This window comes from Eutrema salsugineum, unplaced genomic scaffold (assembly GCF_000478725.1).
Source record: "Eutrema salsugineum unplaced genomic scaffold, Eutsalg1_0 scaffold_13, whole genome shotgun sequence".
NCBI classification, from domain to species: Eukaryota; Viridiplantae; Streptophyta; class Magnoliopsida; order Brassicales; family Brassicaceae; genus Eutrema; species Eutrema salsugineum.
The window spans coordinates 2,210,332-2,223,123 of NW_006256885.1; the positions used below are offsets into that span (position 1 = coordinate 2,210,332).

The following is a 12,792-nucleotide window of genomic DNA, read 5'->3' on the forward strand; positions in this document are numbered from 1 at the left end:
AAGTAGCATGATTGGTTTGAACATGGTGAAAATATAAATCAACTGTAACTAGATAATTCATAATAAACAAAATTATTGCATTTCGTCAAAAGGAACTCATAAATTCAAAATCTAGAATCAAAGAAACATACAATATCAAAGAATATCAAATGAAGAAATGAAGGATGATCTAATCCTAGAACCGACATGACAAAACAAAAAACCATATACTGATATACAGACATTCGTAAACTAAACTGAGGCTAATGATCATACACCTATGATATGGAGCTTTTCCCCAAACCGAACATATATTTCCCATTCGTCGTCACGGTTCATCTTTAGCCTCCTCTCATTGCCATGGAGAAGAGCATATGCATACATCGTCCACAATCACCAACATCAGTTTGGAGCAGCCTTTGCTTTTCATGATGATACCAATTACCAAAACATGTAGCTTTGTTATACGTCGCCAATGAAAAATGATTAACACTTTGTCAGTACCATATAGTTGTGTTCTCATCTATGCTATAGCTTCTTCGGTCCAGGCTCTCTTCAACAATGTAAATCATTTACACCACCATTGCTTAAAAAAACGATTTTATTGTTCTTTTTCTTTTACGTATCTGTGTGGTGGAGAGACTAATAGTAGTGTACCTAACATATGTTTTCCTTACTGTTAAGTCTGTTATTGTGTTCAAATCAGTTCTTACAAAAAAACTTATACAGTTTCTCTCCTTTTTGTCATCAATTTTCTCTTTCAAACCTAACCATGAAAAATGTTTTTTTTTTTTTTGGTCTGGTAGACGATTTTCAATTTATTTACGTATAGACCCTTCAATTTGTAAATTAAATAAAGAAACCCAAAAGAATGGGTTAAATAATGCAAAAACTATGCGAATAAATTAATTAAAAAAAAAACCATTGGGGGACTTTAATAAGAAAAAGGAGGCTCCTTTGTTTACTAGTATAGTTTAGTTTTACAACAGTCGTCGTCAAGCGTCAGAGAAGGGTCTCTTGGGTTGCCTGAGTTCAACCTGAATATGCAATCTCGCGGCGATTACACCAACGGATTTCACGGCGACAATCACCGCGAGCTTGAGTTGGAAGAGAAGCAAGTCCCCGGTCTCAGCTCTTTTGGCCGAGCCAAGAGACGCACTCGCGGCGGAGCTCGTGACCCTAGAGGCAATCTCGCCAATGTGCTTAGGGTTTCCGACCAGCTTTCCGACCAGAAGTCACTGGAGACCTCGGAATCTCCTCCTCCTTGCACCGACTTCGATGTTGCCTATTTTCATTCCTATGCTCACGTCGGGATTCACGAAGAGATGATCAAGGCACTTTCTTTCGCTTCTTCTTCTTCTCTTTTTTTTTCTCCCTTTTGCTTATCATTATTCATGTCCGAGAGCTCGAGATTGAAAGGAATTGAAAAACCATTACTTTGATTTATATAATTTCTAGTTCTTGAACCAAATTTGGATTTTCCAGTTCGATTTATCGAAAACTTGTGTCTGCAGAATTTTGACTTGTTCATATTCATCAAGGTTAGGTTGTTTTGTATCTTCATTCTTCGCTGCACTCTGCTGTTCTCTGGGTTTCTCACTTCTTTGTGGAATATTATTGGTTGATACAGGATCGTGCAAGGACGGAAACTTATAGGGAAGCTATAATGCAGCATCAGAGCTTAATCCAAGGCAAGGTAATACTCTCGCTGCTTTGGTTTCTGAACGATTCTCTTATTTTATCTTCACCAATTGAATTGGGACTGTTTTTCAGTTTTTGCTTAGTCTGTGTTAGGATTCGTTTCCTGTTGTGAAGACTTCTTTAGCAAAAGTATGTTTAGGTAATTAAGCATTTTGTTTGAAAACCTCTTGCTGCAACGATTGCTTGTAACAGGTGGTGGTGGACGTTGGCTGTGGAACAGGCATCCTTTCAATCTTCTGTGCTCAAGCGGGTGCAAAACGGGTATGAGTTATGTATAGACGCAACTATATTGTTGATGACGATTTCAAAAAATTCGATATTTCTTGTTTACAAAAGATTTGGAACGTTGTGAAGAATGTAGCATGTGTATATGGATATTTTGTTTGTGTCTATGTATCTGTTGTTGTTCCATAGACGGCATGGGTAAAGCCAATACTGTTAATGTGTTTCCTTACAAAAGTTAATTCTCTTTCAGGTATACGCTGTAGATGCCAGTGATATTGCAGTCCAGGTATTATTCCTGATGTTTTCCTTACCCAGTAACCTGGGCATAAAGGATTTCTCTTGATCATCTCGTTAGCGTTTATTTTCTGTATTTTTTGTGAAGCAATGAGATTGGCCATTTCTTATCATCTATTGTTATTGGCTTGGAAAAGTTCCAGCTGAATAGTTTGGGATTTTGTAATTTCATCAAATGTTGCCATATACCCATATATGAAATTTTGAACTTGGAATAGAAAAGGAGTTCTTCAATATAATGTGTTGTATGTTGCCTTTGGTGGGAGTATGTTTAGTATGTGATGATAGTTTGTCTTATTTTCTAAAAATGTGGAGTAAGCTTCAAATTTAAACAGTTTAGTTGACGTTGACCCGAACTTCGTTTGTATTATTTAATTTTAATCTTAATCGAAATCTCTATTTTGCTTCATGGTTTGTATCACCCTCGACATCAGTCAGATCAAGAAAAAAAAATTGTGAATGTTTCTGAAATTTTATGATTCTATGAAGCTCATCTATCTAACAGGGAATTTAGCATGAATCTGTCTTTTAGCTCTGCATATGATTTTCATTTGTTGTTTGTTCCCTATCAGAATTGAAATGAATTTGTTAATCTTACTTTGCACAATGGCTTCTATTCACCCCCTTATTTCCTAATACCACCAGGCAAAGGAAGTTGTGAAAGCCAACGGTTTATCTGACAAGGTCATTGTTTTGCATGGGAGAGTGGAGGTAAAATCTTTTCGCCAAGTTGGTTGGTTTTTTGTATGCTTAAGGTTGATGTCTATATAAGTTTCAAAAAGACAAATTGGTGTCCGTATGCCGAAAGGTGTGATATAAATGAATGTAATGGAAATTGGGGATATTATATACCTCTACACCGCTATTGAGATAGATTGGTTGGGTTAAACATCCAAGTTGTATGCAAACCCTCGTTCTGTAGTAATTCTTACTCTGTTGTTATGCTCTTCAGGATGTTGAAATCGACGAGGAGGTTGATGTTATAATTTCAGAGTGGATGGGTTACATGCTCTTGTATGAGGTTATTTCCTTATCTTGTGTATATAATATTTTATGTTAGATGTCCAAATTATTAACTCCTGAATTATTACTTTACCTTATTCTCCATGATTTCTCATTCTCGTATTTTGTTTGTTGATGTGATTTAGAGTATGCTGGGAAGCGTTATTACGGCTAGAGATCGCTGGTTGAAGCCTGGAGGTTTAATTCTTCCATCACACGCAACAGTATGATTATGATCCTTTCAAATATTATATCACAGTGTGGTCTAATGACTTTTTGGAAACAAGGCAACAATTAATATGTTGATGTTTACTCTCTGTTGACAGTTATACATGGCACCTATTTCACACCCTGACAGATACAGTCACAGTATTGATTTTTGGCGCAATGTTTATGGAATTGATAGTAAGTATTATATCAACTTGAACTTTGGGACCATCATTATGTTAAATTTGATTGGTATACTAGTTAAAATTGAGTTATGCTTTCTTCAATCTTATGTTGATGGGATGTTTTTAATAAGCTGGCATGAATTTTAAAATATGAGCTTGTCATATTGAAAAAACGATAGGCAGGGAGTTTGGTCATTTCCTAGACAGATCATAAGTATCAATTGAAGTGTCTGCTTCTCACTCACCTTCACGTTGGGGAACTTGTATTCAAATAGATAGTAAAGTTTATAGAGTCGAAAAGAAGCACCTGGCTGTAAGATTTCAGTGATGATGTCTGATGTTTTTTGCAGTGTCTGCAATGATGCAACTAGCTAAACAGTGTGCGTTTGAAGAACCTAGCGTAGAGTCCATATCAGGCGAGAACGTTCTAACATGGCCAGAAGTGGTATTCCTCGGTCCTCTTAATGCTTGTTACCTTGAATTTCTTTGAGCTCGCAGGTATGATAATTGAGGCCACCCGCTATATTTAACATAGAGCATTTAAAATGCAGGTTAAACATATAGACTGTCAAACAATAAAAATCCAAGAGCTAGACTCCGTTACTGCAAGATATAAATTCAAGTCAATGATGAGAGGTATATCACTTTTCCCTTCATCAGTTATCAGTCCATCTTAGAGAGAAGATAGTCTTGCTTCTTTTATGTGCTGAGGCTTTTTCCTTTTTCTTGTTGTAGCTCCTATGCATGGTTTTGCATTTTGGTTTGACGTAGAATTCAGCGGACCGGCCTCTTCGCCTGCCAAGAATATTAGTGCAACGAGTGTTGGTAGCGGTTCTTCATCGATGAGTCCTTCTGGAGAAGGAAATCAGAAGAAGAGGACTAATCCGAGTGATGCACTCGTGTTGTCCACCTCTCCTGAGGCTCCTCCAACGCATTGGCAGCAGGTAAGACCATTTTTTTTGCAGATACCCTCGATTTCTCAAACTTTCTGTCAGTTTTACTTTTCAGTAAATCCTCTTAAAATGGTAAAGATCAGAGGAAGTTGGTTTTATATCAAGAAGATCAATGATACTACATTTAAAACTCGATTTCTGTCTCTGCTTATGTTATTGGGAAAAGTAGCTTAACACTTGGTGACCATTTGGTGTTGCACCACTTTTTTGGACAGGCGATTGTATATTTCTATGACCCAATAGACGTAGAGCAAGACCAACTCATTGAAGGTTCTGTGACACTTTCTCAAAGCAAAGAGAACCGGAGATTCATGAACATCCACCTCGAATATTCGTGAGTAACCAACCCACTTTTTTTACCCTTTTCAATTTTTTAGATTTCCACTAATGCTTAATCTTGGGGTTTTGCAGCTCGGCTGGCCGTTCCTTTGTAAAAGAGTCGGTCATGCGTTAAGGAGGCCTTTCTCTGACTATCTCTCCTTATCTTAGTACCCTTATTATTCGTTTATGTATTTTAATTGATTTGGAAATCCATATAGAATTTAGAATTTTTTTTAGAATTTACCGATTTTTAAATTTAACATGTGGATTTTAATTTGTATTTGCAAATCCGTAGGTTTTCCTTCGGATTTGAATCTCTGTATTTTTTTACATGAAAATCATTCTAGATACACTAAAATTCATTCTGAAGTCAAATCCATAAGTAAATCAGTAGGATTGAATAATATATGATTTGAATTTTTGTATTTATAAATCATAAAACTAATAACACCAGATTTTAAAATTATTGAACCAATAACATTGAATTTGTTTTGAATTTCTAATATATCAAAATACACACACCAATAATTTAGTCAATTTGTCTCTTGAAGAAATTATATTTGATAATTGTAATTTTAAAAATTCATCATCAATGAGAGTTAAACTCTATTTAAACACAAATATGAGTATTTTGACGTTCATGTATTATGTTACACAATATACAACAAAATATACATGGAAACTATAAGCATACATTGAGAAGTGAGTTCCACTGAGTTCTGTTAACAAACTAAAATGACATTAAAGAATAATGTTCTAAAATTGCTTATATCTGATCTAAACCTAAATAATATTACACTAATTTGTGGTTTCGCTTATAAATAGCTTGTGTTTGTTTTTGGTGACAGAATTATCAGATAGAAATTGTGCATAAATAGTTTGATTATGTATATACCGACACTTCCGGCAAGGCATTAACATTCATTATTCTTGTTCCTGAATGTAATGGAAATTAGGGATAATAGTTGTGAGTAAATGTAGTGGAAATTAGGGATAATAGGGCACTAAGTAAAATCCTATCTATCTAGTATCCTGAAAAATATAATATTGTCTGTTGTGAAAACTTAGAAACTTTATTAATCACTGGAATGTATATATAGAATACATAGGGAATCTAGGTTAAGTACAATGCCCTGATGGGCCTAATGGGCCGGTATAAGAGTCCATATATGATATGTGTTATAACACTCCCCCTTGGACGAGTGAATCGGGTCAGCTACTCAATCGGGATCTCGATAATGCGCTGGGGAATGTTGCCTCATTAAAACCTTACCAGGAAAAACCCAGTGGGACAAAACCATGGTGAAGGAAAAAGAGTACAACACGCATTACTCCCCCTGATTGTAGCATCACTGCAGATCTCTAAGTCTATACATTCCTATCTGTTTGACGAGCTTCCGGTGTGTTGAAGTAGGCAATGATTTGGTGAAGAGGTCAGCTGAATTCTCACTGGATCGGACCTGCTGAACGCTGAGAGTGCCGTCCTTCTGCCAGTCTGAGGTTGAGAAAAACTTCGGTAGAATGTGCTTCGTCCGATCTCCTTTGATATATCCTTCCTTGAGCTGAGCTATGCATGCCGCGTTGTCTTCATACATCACCGTGGGCTGTGTGTCTTCGTCCATACCACAATCTCTGCGGATGTGCTGAGTCATGGAGCGCAGCCAGACGCATTCCCTACTAGCCTCATGAATGGCTAGGATTTCAGCATGGTTTGATGAAGTGGCAGTGAGTGTCTGCTTCATTGATCTCCAAGAGATGGCTGTTCCTCCATGCGTAAAAACGTAGCCAGTTTGAGACTTGGCAGTGTGCGGATCTGATAGATATCCTGCATCGGCGAAGCCGACTAACCCATCTTTATTTTGGTTAGTATAGAAGAGTCCTAAGTCTTGAGTACCTCGAAGGTATCTTAGGAGATGTTTTATACCGTTCCAGTGCCTCTGAGTTGGAGATGAACTATATCGAGCGAGGAGGTTCACGGCGAAACATATGCCTGGTCTAGTGTGACTAGCCAGGTACATTAACGCTCCTACAGCACTGAGGTATGGCTTTTCAGGACCAAGGATTTCTTCATCATCCTTTTTGGGACCAAGAGGGTCATCACTTAAGCTTCTAACTACCATTGGGCTGGTCAATGGGTGAGCTTGGTCCATATTAAATCGCTTGAGTACCTTTTCGATATAAGCCGATTGATGCACAAGGATTCCTCCTTTGATGTACTCAAGTTGTAATCCCAAACAGTACTTTGTTTTGCCTAGGTCTTTCATTTCGAATTCTGCTTTTAAGCAGTCGACTGTTTGGGAGATCTCACCAGATGTTCTGAGGATGTTTAGATCATCCACGTATACTGCTATGATTACAAATCCTTTGTTTGAGTACTTCTTGATGAAGATGCATGGACTGATGGGGTCATTTTTGTAGCCTTCTTTGATGAGGTAATCGCTGAGGCGGTTGTACCACATACGCCCACTTTGTTTCAGTCCATACAAGGATTTGTTCAGCCTGATGTAGTCTTGATCTCGAGATGCATTTTTGTCTTTTAGTTCAATGCCATCTGGGAGTCTCATATATATTTCGTTGTCCAGGGGCCCATAGAGATATGCGGTTACAACATCCATTAACCGCAGATCAAGATTTTCTCTTATGGCCAGACTTATGAGGAATCGGAATGTTGTTGCATCCACCACTGGAGAATAAGTCTCCTCATAATCGATTCCGGGTCTCTGTGAGAATCCTTGTGCTACAAGCCGTGCTTTGTATCGAACGACTTCACCGAGTTCGTTCCTTTTGCGCAGAAAGACCCATTTGTGGCCCACTGGCTTGATGTGTGATGGGGTCCGGATGATCGGACCGAACACGTTTCTGAGTTTGAGACTCTTTAACTCCACGTTTATGGCTTCTTTCCATTTTAGCCAATCTGTTCGATGTGTACACTGTGTTATTGACGTGGGTTCTAGATCCTCTTGCGTGAGCGCAACATCAAGTGCTACTTTGTATGCAAAGAGTGCATTTAAGTCGACTTCTTTTCGATTCCATTGTATTCCGGACATATTGTAATTGATGGAGATCTCATTGTTATCTTCTGAACCTGGAGATTCGGCGTCCCGAACTTCCATTGAGGGTTCATTAGATTGAGTCTCAGCCGCGGCTATGTCTGATATTGCAGGAATCCCGGTTTCGGTTATTGCACCTTTCTTTGATTTCCGGGGATTCTTATCTTTGGAACCGAGAGGTCTGCCCCGTTTGAGACGTGGTGCAGACTCTGTAGCAACTTGGGTCTGTTCCGTTGGGACAGCTATTCGTACTGGTGCATTACAAGCTGGGATGTACGATTTGGTTACTTTGGTCGGGTCAGCGAAGGAATCTGGCAATTGATTAGCTAGCTTTTGATAATGAATAATCTTTTGGATCTCTGAATCACATTCTAGAGTCCGAGGATCTTGCCAATTTAATGATGTTTGATTCCATGAAAGATCTTTGACCAGCTTGTTTGTCTCACCACCTAAAGAGGGATATACCGATTCATCGAATTGGCAATCCGCATATCTGGCCTTGAAGAGATCTCCAGTGGTTGGCTCGAGATATCTTATGATGGTGGGAGAGTCAAAACCAACATATATTCCCATCCTTCTTTGAGGTCCCATTTTGGTTCGATGTGGTGGAGCAATGGGTACATATACTGAACACCCAAATGTTTTGAGATGGGAGATGTCTGGCTCATGACCCGAGAGTAGTTGGGATGGGGAATATTTGTGTTCACTAGATGGCCGGATGCGTATGAGTTCAGCAGCATGTAATACTGCATGTCCCCATGCTGAGGCCGGGAGCTTTGATCTCATGAGTAATGGTCGGGCTATCCATTGAATGCGTTTAATGAATGATTCAGCCAATCCATTTTGAGTATGGACATGTGCTACAGGATGTTCCACGGTTACCCCCATGGCCATACAGTAGTCATTAAACGCTTGTGAGGTAAATTCACCAGCATTGTCAAGGCGGATAGTCTTTAGTGGGAAGTCAGGGAAATGGGCCCGCAATTTTATGATTTGGGCCAAGAACCTAGCGAAGGCTTGGTTCCGAGAGGACAAGAGACAAACATATGACCAACGGGTCGATGCGTCTATAAGGACCATGAAGTACCGGAATGGTCCGGAAGATGGATGTATAGGTCCACAGATATCGCCCTGGATTCTTTCTAGGAAATGAAGTGTTTGTTTAGAGATTTTAACTGGTGAAGGCCGAGTGATCAATTTGCCTTGAGAACAAGCTGTGCACATGAGGTGTTGAGGATAAGCTCGGTTTTCTTTGAGGGTATGCCCTTGAGAGTTTTGAATTAGTTTACGCATCATATTTGCACCGGGATGACCGAGCCGGTCGTGCCAAATAGTATAATCAGTAAACCGGGCTTTGAGAGTGGTATTAGCTTCAATCATACTGACTTTAGCATGGTAAAGTCCAGTAGAGAGCGCGGGTATGGTTTCGAGGATTTGTTTATGGCCGTCTACGGTTTTAGTGACTAGGAGGGATTCTTTGTTCCCTTGACCTTGGGTTTCTATGTGGAAACCATTCTGTCTTATATCCTTGAAGCTCAGAAGGTTTCTCTTCGAACTAGGAGAATATAGAGCATCTGGTATTTCAAGTTGTGTGTCATTTGATAGCAACACATAGGCATGGCCATATCCTTCGATAAGGTTTGAGGGACCGGCGATGGTGCTAATATTTGCGGTTTGATAGGTTAGGTTTATGAAGTAACTTTTGTTTCTTAAGATAGTGTGGCTGGATCCACTATCTACGACTATGGTTTCCATTTGCTGGTGTGCTTCATTATGAATAGAAGATAGAATCCAGTATTGAGGAATTCAGAAAATGTGATAAATCATAAAGTAAAGCAGTGTCTGAGAATAAAGGCAAATGGAAAAAAAAAAATGAAACAAATCCCAAAATGAAAAAAATAAAGAACAAAATCAAATTGTATCAGAGTTTCAGATGATTGAATTAATCGAGGAGATCAGCTGTTTCATAGTCCATGGGGTCGGTCTGCTCGTTTGTGGTGTTCTCATCATCAAGGAGGTCGTCACCTTCCAGGTTAGCAGCATCGACTGGTTGAGTCATGTTGGCTTCAGCAGGATCTTTTCCGTACTTCTGGTATAGATCGCAGTGGATCTTGGGGGTGCGACATTGCTTTGTTGGGTGGTTGAACATCCCACATCTGGTACAAGCAGAGTGATCGGGGTTGGTGTGGCGGGTCGGCTTGGTGATGCCTCGACCACAACCAGGACCATAACTGAGGTTAGGTCGGTTGCCACGACCATGTCCGCGTCCACGTCTTCCACGTCCATGTCCTCGTCCATTACCACGTCCATTACCACGTCCACGGCGGTGATCTGAGGATCTATCGGGTTGAACATGGTAGGACTCTTGACGAGAAGCTGGGACAGGAGCCGATCCCGGGGGCCTCATAGCGCTGTTCCTCATAAGCAGCTGGTTATTCTTCTCAGCGAGGAGAAGACAGGACAACAAGTCTTCGTACAATGTGTGTTTCATTGCACGGTATTGTTGTTGGAGCACAACATTCTCTGTGCTGAATGTGGATAATGTTTTCTCGAGGAGATCATTATCTGTCACATCCTCGCCACAGAGTTTCCGGATGGCAACAATACGAAAGAGTTCGTTGTTGTAATCATCTACGGATTTGTAGTCCTGGAACCGAAGGTTCTTCCAGTCGAAATCTGCCTGAGGCAACTGGACCATTTTCTGATGGTCATATCGCTTTTTCAGCGCTTGCCACAATTCAAGTGGATTCTCAAGAGTGAGATATTGCTGCTTAAGGCTCGGGGCCAGATGATGGCGTATGTGACATATCGCCTGAGACTGTCCCTTACGGGATGCAGTGTTACCGTCGGTAATACACGCATCGAGTTCTTTCGATGCAAGGAACAAGCGCATGTCTAGGGCCCACTCGAGGTAGTTATCCCCGGAGACGTGAAGGGCCTCGAATTCACATTTTTGAATGTTTGACATCTGAAACATGAGATTGATTTTGTTAGGGATTGTTTTGAGAAAATTTTGAATGCTGATGATGAAACTTTCTATTTTGAGAATATTTCTATTTTAGGAAAGTTTCTAAATTTGGAAAGTTTCTAATTTGGGTAATTTTCTAAATGAGGAAAGTTTCTATGTCGGGAAAATTTCTATATGAGGAAAGTTTTTATATGATGAAACTTTCTATTAGAGGGAACTTTCTCGGAAATAGTAAATTTTAAAGGGTATGGTTTTAGTTACCCCGAACATGATGTCGGTTTAATAGCTGTGATTTAATCGGTTAAAGCCGAATATAATTTCGGTTAATGAGAACCAGGTTTAGCCGGTTTTAGGCGGTTTAGAAGGAACCCTAAGGGAGCCGAATATGATTAGGGTTTTATCTAGGGTTTTAACGGTTTGGAAAACATATTTTGGATGTGATTTCGAGATCTATAGGATCTGTGGTCGATGGTTTTAATAATTTCACAAGGACAACAAAGAAATCACGTGAAAAGGACTAGGGTTTAAGCATTATGACTTACGATTTTGAAGATTACAAAATCGTGAATCAAGCTTAGGATTTAGGGTTGATTTTCTTAGTTTATTCAATCAAGTGTTTCAAGCAAGAGAATCAACAATCAAATAAGCTGCAACAAGCTTATTAAAGCTGAAGAAAATCGAATAGGTTTATGCCATAAACATGGCCAAAAACGGTTGTTAGGTTTTTGTAGATTAGGGTTTTATAAAACGAGTTTAAAACCTTTGAACATGCATAAACTTGTAATTTAAACAATCAATCAACAAGTTATCAATCAATCATCAGAGTATCAAACACTTTCAATCAATTAGAGATCGATTTTTTTTTTTTTTTTTTTTTTTTTTTTTTTTTTTTTTTTTTTTTAAACAACAGGTTCTATGGCTCTCAGTTTTAGAAGATACATTTTTCCACCTTTGGATTTCTGACAGGCTAATGAAACTGGGAGCTAATAGACCTCAGTTAGCCGCTACAAATTCCAAGGATTGATCACCAAAACTGGAGAAGCTGCTGGTTGAAGAAGGAAAAACTCGGATCTGGTTTTTTTTTTTTTTTCGGTTGATCGTCGTGTACTGTAAGTGTGCGTGAGGGCGCGTTCGACGTTGGATCGACAAACGGTTTTCACCAGTAGATTCGTCTCGTCGAGGGCTTCGATTTGATATGTAGATCGTCTTCTGGTTCCTCACGGTTTGGAAGATATGCGTCTTTTAAGTTTCGACTTGCTTTTAGGGTTTTGGTGATGGCCGGATTTATTAGGGTTTTTCGCTCAGAGAGTCTTATCGTGCTGATAACGTGTTGTGAAAACTTAGAAACTTTATTAATCACTGGAATGTATATATAGAATACATAGGGAATCTAGGTTAAGTACAATGCCCTGATGGGCCTAATGAGCCGGTATAAGAGTCCATATATGATATGTGTTATAACATTGTCATCTTTTTGTAAAAACACCCTCTCTATGAAAGTCAATAGTATATTCTTTTGAAGAGCTCACTTTCAGTTAAAAACATAGAAATTATGGAAACAAAAAATCCCCAAATACCATAAAATCTAGTTTTAGTTCTAATAAACATACCATTACTTTAAAATAATCCCCTAAGTTTATAAAAGTTAGCAAATCATTTAGAACTCCTTCCTAAATTCTTAAAATCTCTTTCCAAAGTCCAAACCTAAAATGGTGTAGCAATTTTGGAACTTATTAAATCATTTGGGACAATATTCTTTGTGCAAGAATACACAAAGTAAGCGACCTAAGCGGTTATTTTGTGATTTATACATGTTATGCATTGACTATCATATGATTCATATATAATTCTAAACACATGAGCAGAACCAGCCTATCATGTTATGCATACACAAATTGATGCAAGTG

General features: G+C 38.9%; 1 protein-coding gene across 1 annotated transcript; it reads left to right on the forward strand.

Annotated features, from left to right (window-relative positions):
- Positions 1–951: 951 nt before the first annotated feature.
- Positions 952–5,219, forward strand: LOC18025216 (probable protein arginine N-methyltransferase 6). Its single transcript, XM_006406363.2, has 13 exons — positions 952–1,313; positions 1,610–1,675; positions 1,873–1,941; positions 2,156–2,191; positions 2,845–2,910; positions 3,152–3,220; positions 3,348–3,425; positions 3,528–3,606; positions 3,944–4,038; positions 4,145–4,229; positions 4,329–4,537; positions 4,762–4,880; positions 4,958–5,219. Exons 1-13 carry the CDS (start codon positions 1,023–1,025, stop codon positions 4,998–5,000), a joined length of 1,305 nt encoding a protein of 434 aa, XP_006406426.1. The 5' UTR covers positions 952–1,022; the 3' UTR covers positions 5,001–5,219.
- Positions 5,220–12,792: the final 7,573 nt, after the last annotated feature.

Coding starts and splice junctions, on each gene's coding strand:
- LOC18025216 (XM_006406363.2), top strand. CDS start 1,023: ATGCAATCTCGCGGCGATTACACCAACGGATTTCACGGCGACAATCAC. Junction 3,221..3,347: donor GTTACATGCTCTTGTATGAG/GTTATTTCCTTA, acceptor GATGTGATTTAG/AGTATGCTGGGAAGCGTTAT. Junction 3,426..3,527: donor TTCTTCCATCACACGCAACA/GTATGATTATGA, acceptor CTCTGTTGACAG/TTATACATGGCACCTATTTC.